General features: G+C 39.7%; 1 protein-coding gene across 2 annotated transcripts in view; it reads left to right on the top strand.

Moving 5' to 3' along the window:
- Positions 1-20,369, top strand: part of LOC124233559 (integrin alpha-V) — an 87,021-nt gene that overhangs the window by 7,614 nt on the left and 59,038 nt on the right. Inside the window, exon 2 of one of the 2 annotated variants that reach the window (XM_046650704.1) lies at positions 3,248-3,375. In XM_046650704.1, the coding sequence (XP_046506660.1) occupies positions 3,248-3,375 (128 nt within the window). Of the gene's footprint in view, positions 1-3,244; positions 3,376-20,369 lie in introns of both variants that reach the window. The other variant, XM_046650703.1, reaches the window with a different exon arrangement.

Below are 20,369 nucleotides of genomic sequence, written 5' to 3'. Positions count from 1 at the left end.
TCCTACTGTGCCCTTTTTCTCTGTCTTTGCGGAAGCCGGCGTCTGCTAATAACTTCCCAGCCCTCTCTGTGTTACAGTTCCAAGTAAAGAAAGTATGTGAGATCCAAAATAAAGAAGTTACTGTAAGAATAACTTAAATAATTGGATGTTTAATAGAAGATGATTTCCGTGTTCAGGGGTCAGGGACAGTGGAAATGGCTTATTTATGCTATATGGCTATTTTAAGATTAAGACCTCTTGCTCTTGAATTGCTACTCAGCTATGAATTTATAAAACTTTCCTTGAGCTCTTATTATGTGGCAGGTACAAAGATGAATTAGAGTCCCCTGAATTCAAGGAAGCAATTTATTGTGGAGTGGGAAGAATAGCTTTGACAAAAAATTATAGAAGATTGTGTAACGCGCTATGCGATGACATTCCAGAAATTAATTTGGCTTGTAGGTTTCTAGACAAATTCTGAGAACTAGCTCTCCTCTCCCAATCTCCTGGATCCTGGCCATTATCCACAACCCTAAAATCATATGTATACCTGTGCTTGTTTTATGCTTATTAGGACCACTGCAGGAATGGCCCCGTGCCTTTTCAGGTGTAAACCCTGAAAAGTACACTTGTCGGAAATATTCTTTTTCCCCATCATGCACTCAAAAATAATTTAATTCAGATGAAGGGGGAAGTTTCATGGTCAACTTTTTTACCTGTTGAAATGAAAAATTTCATAAAAATGTATATATATGTAATTTAGCTGTTACCCAGCTGTGCGGTGGAAAAGGACCATGTGATGACAACGGGCTGCTCTCATTCGTGGGAGATGAGGGTGCTCTTATTCATAGCCTAATTTTTTTTTCTTACAAAAGGTTCTTGCTGAATGAAAACTAAGTTGATTTCTTACCCGGGGCCATTTGGCTGTGATGAGAGGGCTAGCGTTGGTGTTTTACTGATGCCAAATATGACTGCATAAAGCTTTATTAAACAGGGTGTGGTTTGGTTGGGAGTTTTTTCTTTATTTTGAGTATGGAGTTTTCAGATGAGTGTCAGAGAGGAGGATTCCTGTAACCTGGCAATTCATGCAGCCAGCTCTTGACTGTAATTTGGCAGCTAGCACCCGGCCGGAATGAAATTGAAATTGACAAAAGTAAGATGAATGCACTCCATATTTAAGATGGAGGCTTGTCCATAATTGCACAAAAAAGTGAAATACGGTTGTACATGTTTCCTTTGCTAGAAGACTTTAAGTGACAGTGTTTAAGGAGGAAATGAAATGATAATAGCCATAGCATCTGTCGAGGGCCTTTTGTGTCTAATTGAATCCTGCTTTCTTCTATGTTTCAGTCAGTTTCTTCTCAGTCTCTTTTACTGTATCCTCTTTCTTTACCTGACTCCTAAGTGTTGCTGCCTCTCAGAACTCACTCTTTGGCCCTCTTCTCTCTGAAGCTTCTCCCTGCGTGCTGAACGTTCTCTGTAAGGCAGAACTCTCTTCAGAGCTCCAGAGGACCAATTAGGTGCCTCACAGATGTTGCACACTAACGTATTGAGAACTGAATTCTTGGTTTTCCTATAAATACTTAATCGGCTTCCTGCTTCCCTATTCTTGAGGCGTTTCTAGCAAAATAAATGGTTCTCCCATCCATGCACTCCAGAACGAAACTTACGTGACATTCTTTAATCTTCTGATTCCCCATATTCAAGCCACCAGCTGTATCTGTTCTTTCTAATAGTTCCCCAGTCTGCCCACTGTCTCTTTCTCCATGCGCCCTCCTAACCCAGGTCACTATCACCTCTTCCCTCAGCTGCTAAAAGTGTCTTGCTTTCCTTGTTCCATTTTTGCCCCGCTGTCCCTTTAACCCTTTCCCAATAAGGCACCAGATTTAGTTTTCTTTATTAGATTATATCATTTTTTTTGCTTAGAAAAACATTCAAAGGCTTCAGATGGAGCTTCACATGATAAACTCCGAAAGTTTTACCCTGGCTGAAAGGTCCCCGCTTGACTTGGCTCTTGCCAAGCTCCCCAGCTTTATCCTGTGCCACTGCCAGCTTGCTCCCCTGCTTCAGCCACATCTCTTTCCTTGTAACTCTTGGGAAGCAGGCTCTTTCCTGCCTAGGGTCTTTGTACCTCTGCTTGGGGTGCTCCCATCTACCTCTTCATCCTTCTTTTATCCCACCTTTCTCCCTTCTCCCCAACACACAGACAGTGCTTGGTGCCCTCCTTCTAATCCTATACATCTCAGTTTACTTAGAGGTAAGTCCCCTGGCTGCGACTTATCTAAAAGAGGTCTCTCTCTCTCTCTCTTCCCCATTCTTTAGAGAGAACCTCCTAACTCTTCCTTTTATCTAAAGCAAGTCTCTCCCTTCCATTCCTTAGAGATACCTTTTACCTGAAGAAGGTCTCCCCTCCTTATTCTCAAATAATCTCTCCCAGCCGATTGTTGGTTTCCTTCCTAGCACTTGTAAGAGTGAGTACTTTCTTTCTTGGCTAGTTTCTGGTCTTCTTTCCCAAGGGAATGTAAGCCCCGCTGAGAGCTGGAACCAAGGTTGTCTTACTCATCATGCTAGCTCTGTGCCCTATATGGAAGAGACACTCAATCCATATCGTTTTCTGAATGAATAATAACTAAAAAAAGATGTCTTTTACTTAAAAATTTGACTCCTGACTATTTTGTCATCCACTAATTTTATCCTGACAAGAAATTGAATAGTGACCCTATTCTTTGACCACGGGTTGATTAGGTTAATTTTGTGAAGAGAAATTGTTAGTCACTGTTTAAAAAAAAAAATTGAAGTACAGTAGTTCCAGAAGATTCATTTTCCAAATGGAGAAATGATAATATTTACAACTACCATACTTCAGAATCTTTTTTTCCATTCAGCATTCAGGATATAGAAAGTGTATAGCAAACCGCAAAAATCAAAAACCTTCTCTGACTCTCGCCAGCATGTATTTTTTAACAGCTTTATTGAGATATGATTGACATATAATAAGCTACCTATATTGAAATTTGACCAGCATAAATTTTGAAATGACACGTCACCCTGAAGTTGCCTTACAGTGTGCTATTAGGGTGAATAAACCATGCTGAATAATGTATGTATGTAAAACAGCACCAAATGAAGAATGAAGATTGTGCCTTCGGTGAATGGTTTTTAGAAAATATTTGTGGATAACGTCAAAAGAATGCTCTTCCTACATCACAAGATATCGTCGATACTTTGTGCCATGGAGAATCTTGTCTCCCCTTTTGTATTTTAGCAGGATGTTTCTTCTTGTGGGAGCCCCCAAAGCAAACACCACCCAGCCGGGGATCGTGGAAGGAGGGCAAGTCCTCAAGTGTGACTGGTCTTCTCACCGAGGGTGCCAGCCGATTGAATTCGACGCCACAGGTAAATGTTCATGCGGTGGTGCCTTTTCTTAATTTATGTCACTTGATTTTTTTAATATCATTTAATTTTAAAAGCACTTGCTTTAGCTTAAAGGTAAACATTTAATAAATAATGCACAGAAGCACTTCAGATCCCCAGAGAAAGTTATAAAAAGACATGATTCATTATATGATTTTTTTCCTACAATTTTGTGGCATTTAAAAGTGTTAAGAATACACTGCGTTTCCATTGCTTTGGACGTCTTCAACTTTAAACCGATAGTGTCAATCTGGAAAAATCCAGGGAAAACCTTTTAAAATATTTTTGTACCTCTGCTGAGAAGAGGGAGCTCCTAGCAAGGCTTTTTGTCCTTTCTTTGTCAGCAGAATTGGAGTATGACTCATAACTGCAGAAGATGAGCTCTCTGATCAGGCATATAGTGAAGCCTGGGCTTGTGCTACCAAAACCAGCGGAGGAATCTTTTGGATTCAAGTAGATTTGGTTGACTTAAAAAAAAATTCTTATCCAAAATCTCTTGGGAAAATTATGTTATGGTTCTGATAGCATTAGAATTTTATCCACAGTGACAAATTTCCATATCAGTCAGGACTGTGGTAATAAGGAGAAAAACTGCATGAGGAAGATGAGAAGAAATAACTTAAGTTTTGTATTTACATCAGTGAAATAAAATATACGTAGTCCTGTACACGTTTGTATTGGTATATTTATGTCTATTGGTCAGAGCTTAGAGAATCTTCAAATAGTGTGACATTCTTCTGGTACAATAGTTTTACACATTTTTTTAACAATTCTGATTTGCTGGCTTTGACAGAATGTTTTAAGATAAGCCTGAAGAAAATCCTTATTTCCATAGTGTTATTTCCTCCTAGTTCTTAAATAGTTTTATTCTTGGAATTATAATATCATGAAACAGGAATTAGGATGTCGACTGTTCCATTTGACATCGTGATCAGTGCCAAAATGAGTGTCAGTCATTAAGCCAGCTCTTACAGGAATCAGGTCACCTGTTTGTTTTTTTCCATTTGAAACCATCTACATTAAACACGATTGTTTTTCCATATATGGCTAACATTTGGAAAACCCCAAGAGTATGGAAATAGGCTCAGTTTTACCACAAATGGAGAAATATAGTCATGCATCGCATAATGACATTTTGGTCAATGACAGACTGCATGTATGACTGTTGCCCTAGCCTCCTAAATTAGTAAGGGTGCTCCCAGGACAGAGATGGCACACTTAAATTGGGATAGAGGTCCCATAAGATGAGTGCCATGTGGCCTAGATGTGTAGCAGGCCATGCTATCTAGGTTTGTGTAAGTACACTCTATGATGTTTGCACAACGACGAAATCGCCCAGCAGTGTGTTTCTCAGCATGTATCCCCATCGTTAAGGAATGTCTGACTGTACCTGCGATTCAGAATATTATGGGTCAGGGCATTTATATCTTCTAACAAAATATGAATACTAATAAAATGAAACTGTAGGTCAGTTTTGATAGATTGAACTGTTCAGATATGTTTCTGTATTCGACACCATAAATTTTTGTGTAGCGCAAGATAATTTATTAGTGGTCTTTTTTTGAAATGTGGCTTTATATAATATTTTGTTTATTGAGAAAATAACATATGCACCTGGTAGGAAAGATTTTGAACAGTCCAAAAGAGTACACAAGGAAAAATATGACTCGTTTACATCAGCCTGCTCAGAGGCAATTATTCTAAATAATTTCTTTGCTCCTTCTAGAATTTTCTTATTTCTACACATGTCTATATCTTTTTTTTTAAAAAAGGCAAATTCACAACTAGAATAAACAACTGTGTACTGGGGGGCTTTGGGGAGAAGAAGCGGAAAAAAAAGATTGGCAACAGATGTTAGTTCAGGGGTCAATCTTAAAAAAAAAGGCAGGGTCCGGCCCAGTGGCTGAGTAGTTGAGTTCATGCGCTCCACTTCCAGGGCCCAGGGTTTCACCGGTTTGGATTCTAGGTGCAGACATGGCACCAGTCATCAGGCCATGCTGGGGTGGCATCCCACATAGCACAACTAGAAGTACCTTCAACTAGAATATACAACCAGGTACTGGGGCGCTTTGGGGAGAAGAAGAAGGAAAAAAAAAGATTGGCAACAGATGTTAGCTGAGGGCCAATCTTCAAAAACAATAAAAAGGCAATTCACAAATAGAAATATACTAAATATATTGTCAGGTGCCTAACTGTTCACCCCATCCCCTACCATACCTAACAATATAAATCTCTAATAGATCTTTCCATGTGGCTTATATGCATTTACCTCTTTCTTTGCAAATCACTGATAGTATTCTATTGTGTGTGCAGCCCAATTTGTTTCACTTATATTTCCTATTGATGGGCACTTAGATTGTTTCCAGTCTGTTGTTGTTATAAACACTGCTCAGGTGAAAAGCTTATACACAGGTATTTGTGCAAATGTGTGAGTATGTCTGTAGGGTAAAGCCCTAGTGGGGGATTTTTGGATCAAAGTATATGTATATTTAAAATTTTGATAGACGCTGCAAGTTACTCTTCACAAAGGTTTACACTTCTCCAATTATGTTTTCTGACACCTATGCCAATGCCATTTATCACCATATTTTTTCTGTGTCAATTTTATACTGTTATAGTATTATTATATATTATATATGTATATAATATATTTAATGTTATATTATTGTGTTGTTTTATATTGTTATATTAATTTGCATTCCTTTAATTAGCAGTAAGATTAAGCATCTTTGCATTTGTTTGTAAGTCATAGTATTCCTTTTCCTATGAGCTACTTTTAATATATTTGCACATATTTCCTATTGATTGTGAATATGAATCTCATTTGATGGCACTCCATCCTTGTGGTTGCTTAGGCCAAAATCTGGAGTCATGCTTGACATGAAATCTGTCAGCAAGTCAAAATTTAACTGCTTCTCATTCCGCTGCTAACATCCTGGTCCAAGCCACCATTGTTTCCCACCTGGACTGTTGCCCTCGACTCCTGAATTAGTAAGGTTGCTGCCGGGGCAGAGATGGCACGCTTAAATTGGGATAGTTTGAGGAGTTGTTGGTAAAAGGACTATTTGCAAAGGATTGTGGAGGGTCTCAGGGATTGCTAGTCCCTGGGCACTCGTTAAAATTTGGCCTCCAGGCCTGAAGGGAGAAAGCGAAAGGAGCAGTTACCAGAATCTGGACCAGGACTAGGTGGAGAGAACCATGTGACAGGAGCTGTGGCTTTTGTCAGAGGGCAGCACATTGCCAGGCCCAAGTGACAGGAAGGGAGGAGAAGGGGAATAAACCCTGACCTGTGTCCTTCCTCTCTTTGATCCTCTGTGCATGCTTCTCACTGGCTGAATGCAGTTGGGAGCCAGCGGGCGGGGCACTTTGTGAGTTCCTACTGGTCAGCATCCTGGGCAGAGAGTGGGGTGGAGAATGGGGCAGAGGAGCCCTGGGGGCAGTTGGAAGAAAGCCAGCACACCTCTTCCATGTTCTCCGCACTTCTGCCCTGGGTATCCCGATTGTTGATTCTCTACAGCAGCCAGAGTGATTCTTTTAAAATATTCAGATCATAACACTCCTGCCTAAATTCTGCTAATATCTCCCGGTGTGTCTTACAGTAGCCAAGAGGACTCTGAGTTTTCCAGCGCACTATTGCTATCCTTACCTTCATCTTCTCCCGTTCTCCCTGCTTTACAGGGTCTCTGCAGGGCTTGTAAACTATAGGAACGTTGCCACCTCACCTTTGCCTGGGCTGTTTCCTCTGCCTGGAACATGGTTTCCCCAAATGGACATGGGGTACCCCTCCACCACCAACTTCGAGACTTGCTCCGACATCATCTTCTCAGTGGTGCCCTGGCCATCTTATTTAAAATTGCAGTTCCCCTTTTCCCACTTTATGTTCCTGTCCTCTTCTCTGCCGTGTATTTCCCTGCAGTAGACACATTGCTATATAAGTTATTTATTTTTAGTTACTGTCTCTTTCTCTCAATGAGGACGTGTGTTCTATTAGGATAGTTTTTTATTTGTTTTGTTCACAGCTGAAACCTCAGGGCCTGGAACAATGCCTGGTGCCCGGCACAAGTTGGTGCCCAATAAACTGAATAAATGAATGAATGAATGAATCATGAGAGCTTTTTCTATAGTGAAGAAATAACTGAAGCCGTTTATACTCGTACAAATATGTATTTTTTGTTCTGTTCTCTTTCGACCTTGCTGATATTTCTGCAATCATTTTGTATAACTTCTGAGACTTACGAAAAGAATATACAAATTAAGACTTCATTTTTTACGTTAGAATTTTTATTCACGTAGTTTGAATTTAAGAAAAGAAGACAATATAGGTTTCAGTAATTTAGTCCTGAAAATGTGTATCTGGAAACAGCACCATTAAACTGTGTCTTGACTTTATGAAAGAAATGCTTACAACTTAGAGCATCCTGACACATCTGTCCCGAGGAACTCTCCCCATCCTCACTTAAACATAGAAACATGTCTGCCCCGCAGAGGTCTTTTGTCTTTCCGTTATCTCAAGGGAGATGGTGGCTTTTCTCTCTTTCTTTGCCTCATCTCAGTGTTGTGTCAAGGGAGATGGCAGCTGAGTGGATAAGTGTGGCTTCTGGAGGCAGGCTGCCTGGGGCCCAAACCCTGGCCCTGCCACTTACCAGCTGCTTGACTCGCCAGGGTGACTATCAGGTTACTGCCATCTCCAGATACAGTGTCCTCATCTAACCTGCTCCATAGGTACGTGTTCAGCTGAAGGAGTTGACGTGTGTGTGAGTTAGGGCCTGCAAGTGCTTAGCACAGGGACTGGCGCGTTGCAACGGCTCAGTCAATATAAACTGTTACCATGGCCTCCCTTCTCTGGAACCCTGCCCGGTCTTTCATTTGTCTCTATGTCCCTGCTATGCATTGGCCCTCTTCCTTTTTTTATTTTTTAACTTTTTAAACATGCTTAAATTTTTCTACCTGAAAAACTAATCACAACAGCTTTCCCTTGGACATGTGTCTTCTCTTGGTCATTTTCCTTTCTTCTTTTCTTCACAGCCAGGGTATTGAATGCTGTGCCTCTCTTCATTACTTTCCGTATTCCATCACCCCTGTCTGGCTGCTAGCTAACCCCAGCCCAGCAAGTGCCCTCATTGTTAGTGGTGGCCTACTTCAGTGGACATTTGCCCCCTCATCTTATTGAACCTCTCTTTTACAGTTCATCCCAATGACTATTCCTTCCCTTTTTTTTTTTCTTCTTCTTTTGAGGAAAATTAGCCCTGAGCTAACATCTGCTGCCAATCCTCCTGTTTTTGCTGAGGAAGACTGGCCCTGAGCTAACATCCATGCCCATCTTCCTCTACTTTATATGTCAGATGCCTACCACAGCATGGCTTGCCAAGCAGTGCCGTGTCCCCCCCGGGATCCGAACCAGCAAACCCTGGGCCGCCAAAGTAGAATATGCGAACTTAACTGCTGCACCACCAGGCCGCCCCTGACCATTCCTTCCTTATGTAAAGTCTCTGCTCCTTGTCTGTCTGAAGCTATCGTGTACCCTTATTCCTCCTAACCTGCTTAATACTCTTGTGGAGTTTGGCCAGTGACTCTTCTTTTTTCACTTGCTCCATATTTGCTGTATATCACGGTGTCATGAAAAGGAAATTGGCATTGGATTCCATCAGACTTGAGGTCAAATCCAGGTTCTGCCATTTTCCCAGTGTTCCCTTGGGAACATTACCTACCTTTCCACATGCTATAATACGTTCCTGGGGTGATCACGAAGAGTTTAAATTAGTTAGTTTATCTGTGTTATTTTATTGTGCATCTGAGTCCAGAAGAGACTTTAATGCTTAAAAGGGCTCCATCCTCATGTTTTAATATTTGGGAAATAAAATTATTTTATTTAAATTAGCCCTGTTTTATATGATGTAGTAGGTATTACAACTATTAATCAGTATCATGTTTCTAAAACTTTTGGAAAACCCTTGAATTTAGGTAAGCCCATGTCACTTTTTCTAGGCAGTAAAACATGAGCAGAAGTGTGTCACGTGGGTAAAAAGGTTTAGAAGTTGGGGCGTTATTCTGCCTCTCCCCTTACAAGGTGCCATCGTGGGTGGTCATGGTTTATGCAGCCTCCACCAGCCGGGGTCCCTGAGTGAGCAACACGTGAAGCACAGACTCCTGCTGACGCACAGTGTATGTGTACAAAATAATCCTTGGTTATTTTTGACTAATAGATTTTGGGGATGCTTGTTACTACAGCATAGTGCAGCCGAACTGAATAATACATGTAGGGACGTTAAAATGGAATATTATCAGTAGTCAGCTGTTGGAAAATGGTTAAAATGGTTAAAATCCTTTTGTATTCTGCATGCCCTTTTGATCTTCTGTTAAGTTTCTTGTTCTATTTTTCTGGGTCCCGAGCGGCCAAGTGACTACATATCATTGCTTATGCTAAAAACGGCCCCTGGTTGGTAAATTGCGTTTAGACTGGGAGAAATTATAAATAGACTATAAATACCTGATGGAGATGCCGAAGCTTTGGCATTCCTTGAATACAGGGACCCTTACAACCAGCATGTCCTTCGTGGGAGCTCCGAAGGCAGTGGTGATGAAGTCATTACAAGAGAGACCAGCCCTGTGAGATGTGAGGCTTTGAAGCCAGGGCAGCTCCTGCACGCACCAGATCTTGTTTCCTCATGTCTGAGCTGTCACCTGGTGAGGCAAAAAGAAAAGCACGGGACACAAGCTGTTTGGACCGCTGCTCAGGGATGTTCATGTAAGGGCTCTCATCAAGGAGGTGTGTCTGGTTTTGTCCTACGTCCTCTATATAGACTGGTGCTACTGTGTGTGGCCTTTGGCAGTTTTATAAGTCTGAAAGTTCAGTTGAGCCTTGAGAAGCCCCCCGGGGGTTGTTGCCTCAACATTTGAAGTTTGTATGAAGTATTTCAGGCTCATTTGTTTCTTGGGCTCTTTCTCCTTAGAAAGAACAGAATAGTGACTTTATCCCTTCCTGTAAAAAGAACAAATCTCAGCTAGCTCCAGAATCAGAATAAAAATTTTTGTAGTAAGGTGCTTTTTGGAGTTATGTTAAATAGGAAATGATGAATGGTCCTTTCCCATTTCCCTCCTCTTTTGGGTCAGGTTCTGTATATAGGCAGTCTTAGTACACTAAGTACAGCTCTTTTTTTCCATTAAGCTGATATTTATGTTGATTTTCTTTTTTTTTTCTCCTTATCTTATAATATGTTTGTTTTCCTGGTTAGACTGTAAGCTCTCAAGAGCAGGGAACAAATTTATTTCTGCTCACCATTGTGTGCTAGTGTCTGGAGAAGTGCCTGGCATATGGTAGGTTGCATTTGTGTGTATTGCACACAGGTGTTGGTTTTGTCATGAAAAGCAATAAAAATAGACTCTGGCTGAATTTAGCTGAACAGGAATTTATTGAAAGTATATTGCTGAATCATCTGTTTTCTGAAAAATGAGCAGGAACCAAGAGAAAAGCTGTTAGTGTTGGGTTTTACTGAGCTGGAATTGCTGTTGCTGACTCTGGGACAGCATCATGAGAGTGATTCTTACCCATCCCTGCCTCTGCATCACTTGCTGGAGAGTCAAAGCTTTTGTGGGAGTATCTGATTGGCTGAGTCTAAGTCATGCCTATGAAAGTCAGGGAGGGCATGCCTTATCTCACACAACTAAGAAAGATAGATTATGAGCTCGTATAGGGAACTAGAACCTAGGGTTCTTCAAAAGAAGAAAAAGAATAGGAATCAGAGGAGTCTTTCTCTTTTTGGTTAGAAAACAAAGTAATAGAAAGAAAACATTCTTTATGAATACCATAAGTATCTATTACTGATCAATAATTCATGGACTCATTTTACTTTCAGTGTTTAGCAAAGATGTGCCTGGATATTAGATGATATATAATTTATTAGAAGGCCATTTGACTGCATCTTGTCACATGCTTTAAGGCATGTAGTGGTGGCTAAGGAAGACAATATGGATTTTGGCTTTAAGATAGCATAACACTTAGTTTCCAGCTCTTAAAGAAAGGTGAACTTCTGGTGTGCTTTCCTTCCTACCCCAGGGCATGATTTCGTGTAGTAGGGGAAGAGGAAGGGTCTCAAAAATATGTTTGGAAGACCAGTATAAATTTATTTCACTTTAATTATGAGCACTAGACACAAATAGATGTGTACCAAAATAAAAGAAGCGTAAGTGGGAAGTGTCTGTCTCTGCTTGAGGCCTTCGAGGAACGCTTCCCTGCTGGGTTGGTGACGTTTGAGGTAGCCCATGAAAAATGAGATGGAATTTACCAAATGTGGAAGAGGGTTCTAGGCAGAGAAAACGGTATGTGCGTGGATTAGTAAATGATGTTTATGAATGAAAATCAAGTAATTCCTGTGACACACATATAGATGTCCGTATGTGAGTGTAAGGTTTATATGTGTAAGGGGAGGGCGATGAGGCATCGAGGGCCTGATGAGAAATGACGTAAGCTGAGGAAGGATCTAAATGAATTTTAGAAAGTTACTCTAAACTAGCAGTCTAACCAAATCACTATACAGCCTAACACACGTAGAGCATTGTATTAAAAGTGAAAGGATCTAGGGCTCGGTGGGTGGACCTTGGGTCCTTGGTTCCATGCCATGCTGAGTAGATTTGACATGAACATTACAGAGAAAATAACACTTTCAGTACAGTCTGTTAATTTTCCTAGTCGTTATTTTTGGTAGAATTGTACAGGTTACAATATTATCATGGGTATCTTCAAAATATTGTAGACATGCCTTTTAAACAATTAAGGGAAAATATAGGTTTCTGTGATGAAGTTTAATTTAGCAGAAAATTCAGTGCAAGACGGCACGCTTACTTGCTGCTTTGATTTCTTGAGTGATGTTTGTGCATTAGTGAGCCTGCGGGAACAAAAGGAAGCCTCGCTCTAAATTTTATCTGTTGGATTTGTGAAATTTACCTCCCAAATGTGCTCTTTGTTAATTTTCTTTCAAAGTATTGACTCTTGCCTGTCTTCTTTTTCTTATTCCTGCTGACTTTCTTGACATATGTAAACAAAGCCATAACTAGGAGTGAAAAGAAACGCCTGCTGTCTTATTTTGCGTGTTCGCATATAGTGATTGAAATATTACAATTTGCCTTGAAAAAGTAGTTGTCCTCTTGGATATTTAAACTCTTTCATCTAGTGACTCCACACAATTTGTAGGTTTTCACCGAGGTCTGCATAATGGCTGGAAACTGATGTTTCCCTGAATTGACAGAATAATATGAACTTTGAAGCACTGTGGAATTAGTGAAAATGAAAAGGTCATTTTGGGATCTGATTTGTTTGTTTTACACTGGGATGATTGATATGTAGACAACACAATTTATTGAATGTGGACGTGGAAAAGTAGAATTTAAGCAAAGGTTAAAATAAGATTTAGTTTTAGGATTAATGGTCTGTGTATTTTAGGAAGCAAAAATATTCCAAAACTGTATTATGTTGGGGTGCAAAATAATATAGGGAATATTCAGTTAGCAGGCAAGGGGCAGTCTGTTATCTCAATTTTTGTCTTCATGGCTGAATTAGTTTCTTGTTGCTATTGTAACAACTTACTATAAACTTGGTGGCTTAAAAACAACACCGGTTTAGTACCCTCAGTTCTGAAGGTCACATGTCAAAATGGGTCTCTCTGGGCTGAAATCAAGGTGTCTGCAGTGCTGCATACCTTCTGGAAGCTCTAGGGAAGAATCCGTTTTCATGCCTTTTCCATCTTCTAGAGGCCACCCACATTCCTTGGCCTGTGGCTCCTTCTTCCATCTTATTTATTTATTTATTTTTGGGGGGAAGATTAGCCCTGAGCTAACTGCTGCCAGTCCTCCTCTTTTCACTGAGGAAGACTGGCCCTGAGCTAACATCCATGCCCATCTTACTCTACTTTATATGTGGGATGCCTACCACAGCATGATGTGCCAAGCGGTGCCATGTCCGCATCTGGGATCCGAACCGGCAAACCCAGGCCGCCGAAGCGGAACGTGTGCACTTAACCGCTGGGCCACCAGGCTGGCCCCTTCTTCTTCCATCTTAAAAGCCAGCAATGGTTAGCCTTTCTCAGGCTAAGTCGCTCTGACAGTAACTCTTCTGCCTCCCTGTTGTGATTACCTTGGGCCCACTGAGGTAATCTAGAGTAATCTCCCATTTCAAGGCCCTTAGTTTAATCACATCTGCAAAGTCCCTTTTACCCTGTAAGGTCACATATTCAAATGTGAGGTTCTGGGGATTAGGACTTGGACATCCTTGGGTGGTGGTGGGGGGAAGGGACGTTATTTTGTTCCCACGGTGCCCTTTATGTATTTTGTTGTTTGTTATTGCTTATACTGCAAGCTACTTTAGGGCAAGAACAATGCTTACGTAAGTAGGCCTTGTTCCCTCTCTTGTTCCTTTTGCTTTGCTCTGTGGTCATGAGGAATGTGAATTCGGCTTAGAAGATACAGGCTCAGATTCAGGCCCTGACACTCGCTAGATGTGACTTTGGCCGAGTGACTGAAGGTTGCCAGCCTCAGTTTTTTACCATTTGTCAAATAAACGTAATACCCCACTCCGGGTTGTCATGTGGATCAGATGAGATAATGTCTGTAAAGGTACTTTGTAAACAGTGAAGCAGTATACAAATGAAGAAAGCGTTGGTTCTGCCACACCCATACTGCAGCCGTGGGGAAGTGAATAATTAGGAAGAGGAAAGAAAGAAAGAAAGATAACTGTGGATCTTCTTAAATGTGTTATACCTCATACCTCGGTTTGCATTTTAACCTCTGTTATGGTGACATTTGGGGAAATCCTCTCCTTACAACATGCTTTCCTTTTCTAGGAAGCAGATGTTACTGACAGACTGATCATTGCCCAGTTTTCTCAATAGTAAGTCTTTTCCAAAAAGATAGACTGACGATCTGCACTGAAGCAGGAGAACCCACCTGGCCCCGTCAGAGTCCCTTAGTTTAGAAATACGGGCTTGCCTGCGTGTGGCTGAAAAATATGTCCCTGAAAAAAAGGAGAAGCTCCTGTGTTTATGTGCCAAATTCAGTGAATGGATGCCACTTCTCACCGACAATATCTGTCCTAGAAAACGTCAGAAGTCCAGTTACTCCCCTGCCCACCCAAAATGGCTTGCTGGAACACTTACCACTTGTTCCCAGAAGGGCTTGGCTGTAGGTTGTGGGCAGACTCCGGCCATGCCAGTTCTCTGGTCAAGAAAAATGCTGTGGAGTATTTTCTGGATATTACTGCGCCTTGTGTTTAATAGAAAATAGAAAACTTTTAGCCTCTCTGTGGCCTCTGTGCCATACAGTTTTCAACTCATTGCAGTTAAAACAATCAGGCAGACACGGAAACAGCCTCCTTAGTTTGACTGACTGACCGTCCTCTTGGTGAGTTTTCTTTCAGAGTTGTGTCTACAGTTGCGACAGTCCTGCAAATTAGAAAGTTAAAAACACAGAGAAAAATAGTCTCCTTTTCCTTGTTAATGCAAAAGAAGTTTATTCTAAAGAATTTTTCTTTTTAATGAAACTGTTTTTCCTGATATAATCTATTATCCCCTGGTACAGAATTATACAGTTGGAGAGCTGGTACGCAACTTAGACGTCAATTACTCTCATTCCTTATTACTAGTTGGCTCAAACTCATGCACTTAGTTGGTATTTAACACTTGAAATGTTTTACCCAAACTAAATTCACAGGATCCTTTAAAGCCCATCCCCTTCCCTGCCCACTTTGATCTGACTCATAACCATCATTTTAAGACTTAACATTGACTTGGTGCCTTTTTTTTTTTTTTAAATCTTCAGTAAAGAGTTTTTGTTTTAAAATGTTAGTTGCTTTCAGGATCGTTTCCTTCTCATCATCAGGAGGAAACAAACCAGCATTGATAAAGCAGTGGGTGTTTTTCAAAGGGCCTGTATTCCTGGTGCTGGCTGCAGCAGAACCATCAGAATTGCTCATGGAAGAAAGGGAGATTTTGATTCTCTGTTCCCTGTGGCAGTAATAACTCAGTAAATAAATAAAAACCAATTCCAGCGAAATGAGCTTCCTCCTGTTTTCTTCTGGCTCTACTTTTCTGATTCTTCTTGTTTGCTTTTGGAAAACAATTATATCTAATCTTGTATAAAAGTTGTTTCTGGACAGCTCTGTGTAAATTAGTAACACTTTCTCATGTTAGTAGATTATGATTTCAGAACTTATTTTTACATTCACAAATGATGAGTTTTTCAGTAGCGTCTGACTCCAAACACTCTGGATTTAGAGATCTTTATCTCTTGTCATTTTAAGTCAATACCATTATGCTTCTAGAGACATTTAAAGACACTTTGAAGTTTATAAAGCAAATCATTTTTTCATTAATACTGGTATCTAACCACTACTTATTGTCTGTCTGAGTTTCTTAAAGAAATTAAGAAACCATATTTCCTTATCAGGTCAAAGAAATCATTAACGTGGTCTTTAGTAATAGCTGGAATTTTGATTTTTTTAAATGAATTATTTTTTTGCAATATTCTACCCTACTAGTTTGACTCTAAGGTATAGAATAGAGGAATAGGAAGGATAATACTTATCAAAATTGCTAGGAAGAGCTTGTTCAACTTAAATGTTCTTGAATTTTATGAACTAAAACGCCTTTATGTGTGGGAGATGAAAATGTAAACATAAAGTTAATTAAGAGGGGATCTAGAAACTCCTAACTAAGCTTTTGCATGTGAAGATTAATGGATACATATTCACACTACTTTTTTTAAAATCTTTTTTCTTTCTTTTTTAAAAAATTTAATTTAATTTTTTTTATTGTGGTAACATTGGTTTATGACATATAAATTTTAGGTATACATCATTATATTACGATTACTGTTTAGATTATATCATGTTCACCACCCAAAGACTAATTACAATTCATCACCACATACGTGGACCCCCATGTTCATTGCAGCATTGTTCACAATAACCAAGACTTGGAAGCAACCTAGGTGCCCATCAAGGGACGAATGGATAAAGAAGATGTGGTATTTATACATAATGGAATACTACTCAGCCATGAGAAATGATGAAATCCAGCCATTTGTAACAACATGGATAGACCTTGAGTGTATTATGCTAAGTGAAATAAATCAAAGGAGAATGTCAAATACTATATGATCTCACTCATACGTGGAAGATAAAAACAACAGCAAGCAATCACGTGTATAGTGACTGTAAATGTAAGGATGCCTTTGATATTAAAATGTATTATTTATGTACTACTAAAAAATCTTGCTAATTATGAGTCACCATTGACTGTAGTACGCATTCAGATTTCAAAGATGTTAATATCTGAATATTTACAGCTCCGTATCGATGAAATATATTATTTCACAATAGTGTTAGGTTACAAATACATGAGACCAGTAGCTGACTACCTCTTTATCATTTTCTTTCAGATTTCTTTTATAGCATTTTTGACTCTCTGAAAATATCGTATATAATTATTTGTATATATCATTATTAGATAATATTGTTATTCTCTTCCCTGAAAGGAGAGACCTTGTCTGTCTCATTTACTGCTATACTCCTTGCATTTAGACATAGGAGATACCCACGATTCATTTACTTAAATGAAGATCAAAGAGAGTTTCTTTCTCTGACCTGTTAATTTTCATATAAATAAGCAATATTGAGAGATTTTTCTTTCAGGCAAATTTGTTCTAGGAAGTGCAGCTGAACAAAAGTGATGTTTGAGGTAAAAAGCTGCTTAAGGAATCCTGCAAATTGTCTGTTCTATTAAAGGATGAATGGAGGGCAGTGTTGTTTTGTTTTGTTTTTTTATTCAATTGTACAACATAATGATTCAATATTTGTGTATATTGCAAAATGGTCACCACAATAAGTCTAGTTAACATCTGTCACCAGACATAGTTGCAGAATTTTTTTTCTTGTAATGAGAACTTTTAAGATCTTCTCTATCAACTTTCAAATATGCAATGCAGTATTATTAACTGTAGTCACCATGCTGTATATTACATTATTTTAATAGCTACTTTTTGGGCAAAAAATAAGCTCTCTGAGGACCTAAATCATTTCATCATTCATAGTCATATAGGAATTAATGGAAACCAAATCTCTAAAAACACAGGTAATTTCCAAGTAGAAGTTTACTGTCTTGCTTTTCTGATGCTGTGCTATTCTTCTTGACTTTGGCCTTTTCAAAAAGGTGACATAATATTGTTACTCCAAAGGATAGTCTTTAGGCATGAAAGAAGAAACAAAAAATTTAGTTTTAGGGTAATAAGATAACTTTGTCTTAAAAAAAAGCATCCCCTGTAATTCTCCAGCAAGTTGAATGTTTGACACTGTCTTTTGAAACACTCCAAGGAGATGGGAAGAAATGAGAAGAGTTCGCAGAGTCTAAAGCTAGGACAATTTGCTCTGCTCAATATGTTTCTATCCTCAAGTATTCAATCATGGTGATGCGGGGTCGGTGAGCCGAGGAGTCGAAAGAAAGATTTCTTAGACTCTCAAGATCTGGCAGTAGTGCTCTTTTATTTAGAGAATAGTGTAGCATGGGGACAGGACCCATGGGCAGTCAGAGCTTCTGCTGCTGCTGCCTCTGCTGCCCCCGCTGGCATGGGGACAGGACCCATGGGCAGGCAGAGCTGGTGCGTGGGGACAGGACCCACGGGCAGTCAGAGCTCCTGCTGCTGCCCCGAGTTGAGGGTTAGGGCTAATTTTATAAGGCATGGGTATGTGAATCATGTCTTTACAAGACAAAGGAAAGAACATGAAAAAAAGTTAAAATGGTATCAGTGCAGGTGGGGTCTGGTCGTTGGGTGATCCCATGACTTTTAGACAAGAATCAAATCGGATTAAGTAAAGGTCAGAAGCCACCACCCTAAACCAGTTACATGAGATTGCCAGACAGCAACCAACTTAAGTTCTTGCCTTCCCCATTAAGAGCTTCTAGGGATAAGGTCATCTCTCTTCTTCTTCCTGGTACAGAGAGGGAGGCACCTTTTACAGATAGAGGTTTCCCTTAGAAATGTAAATGTTTCCCAACAAAGGGGCAAACAAATTCCACTCCTTGGAGCCTGAATCTCATCTGTAGTTTTAAAACTAACCAGCCTAAAAATCCTCATCATAAGCCATTTTAAAATTAAGCAGCCTAAAAATCCTCATCAATGGGAGTCTCATAAAGTGCAATCGATAAATTTAAAAGCCGAGAAAAATAGACATTAAATTTCCAAGTCTAGTGATTTACTTGCTAATTGACTTCAAGCTTCTTTAGCAACATTTTCTCTAGTTTTGAAAGTGATAGTGTAGAGTCTTATGTTAATTTATATAATGCAGATTAATTTGTTCTTGTCTTTACTGTGAGATATTCTTTTTCCCTTTAATTTATTTGGGAGATCAGAGCCAATATTCCAAGGTGTTTTGCAGAATTGTAGACAGAAATCCTTGTTCGTTCTTGATTGTTGCCTGAGGAGGCATTTCCTCCAGCACCGGAATTTCTACAGTTGTCTGTATCCGGTTTCCCTTTCAAAGCTGGTGGCGTGGTCCAAAACAGCCTGTGGAGTTCCGGGATCACTCAAGTGATGACTTCAGGGCTGTGACTCAAAATATTTACTTCCCTCATGCGCCCAGATTAGCTGCCGGTTTCAGCCAGGTCGTGAATGAACTTCTTGTCAGTCTGTTTGGAGAGCATGCTTCATTTTCTTTCTGCCCACCCACCTCTATTCACACTTCCTCCCAGTGAAACTTCTGCCTGATGTGGAATCTAGTGTTTTAAGGCTTGGTCTCTGGGAAAAAAGTTCTGATTGGTAAAGAAGAACTTCCTATTGAGTAAACTTCTTGAAAAGATGGTAATTTGAGGTTATGATCCTGTCAAAGCAGAAGACATTCAAAGCAGTGGGTGATACATATTTTCTTGAAAACTGTTGGCAAAGTTTTCAATGCCTGTGTATGCCAATGCATTGTACCCGAATATATTGGACTTCTTTTGTTTGGTAAAGTAATTGAGAACACCTTTAATCATGTGATGCTTTAAGACATGGCAATTGTTTTGGGGCATATCTAAGTTTTAATAAAGCTCCAGGTTTTTCAAATGTACTTTTTTATCAAAAAGAGCCATGTTGCCTGATGTTTTTTCACATGTGGCTGGTGCTCCTTCATCCTCATTACATACTGTTGGTAAATAGCTTGCCATATGGAAAGAACTATGGGTTTTTGTGCTCCACAATACTTGATGATGAAAATGAAACCAAAAAAAAAAATTGTAAAATTTGTGCTTATTTTCCATGACATTTTCTAGCTTAAGCTAAACCTGATGTCCATAAAGGCAGATATCATAATCATTGTGGCAGGAGATGTTTTCACTGCTTTTTTTAACATAGGAAATAGAACATGGTAGCGATGAGAACCATATGCCACTTGACAGAGCAGAGCACCATCCTTGCCATCACATGCAAATTTAGAGAAAAGTCAGTTTATTCAGGAAAACAAATTCATAGAGACAATTTTTTGAAGTGAGAGGAAGAGAACTGGATAAGATTTTACGAAGAGGAAAGTTATCTTCAACCTTTCAGGAATATAATTAAAGAAAAATTGTTTTGTGTAGAGGGCAATTCAAAAACCCCATGAAGCCCATTCTTAGCAGGGCAGAAAAGCTCTTGACAGCCGCTCCTCTCCTCACCCTTCTCTCTAGTCACAGTGAACAACTCATAATCCTCTAAAGAGAAATCAAGAATACGCACTCTTTCCTTTCTTTGCCAGGCTTTTTTTCTTGGCCAAGAAAGCATTCCCTCCCTTGTCCTCTGCACTGTTTTCTCGATGCTCTTTACCCATCCTCTACCCATATCTCTGCCGTAATGACTTGTTCCCATAACTGTCTCTTGTGTTAGATAAGAGACTAATGGTAGTTAGGGGCAGACTACCATTTCCTCATGAGTTAGGGTCATAAGTGGACAACTTCAACTGAATTTTCAGGTAGGATTTGAAT

This window comes from Equus quagga, unplaced genomic scaffold, assembly GCF_021613505.1.
Source record: "Equus quagga isolate Etosha38 unplaced genomic scaffold, UCLA_HA_Equagga_1.0 205_RagTag, whole genome shotgun sequence".
Lineage (NCBI taxonomy): Eukaryota > Metazoa > Chordata > Mammalia > Perissodactyla > Equidae > Equus > Equus quagga.
The sequence above is the reverse complement of the archived record's forward strand: the minus strand, read 5'-3'. Positions and strand labels throughout refer to the sequence as shown.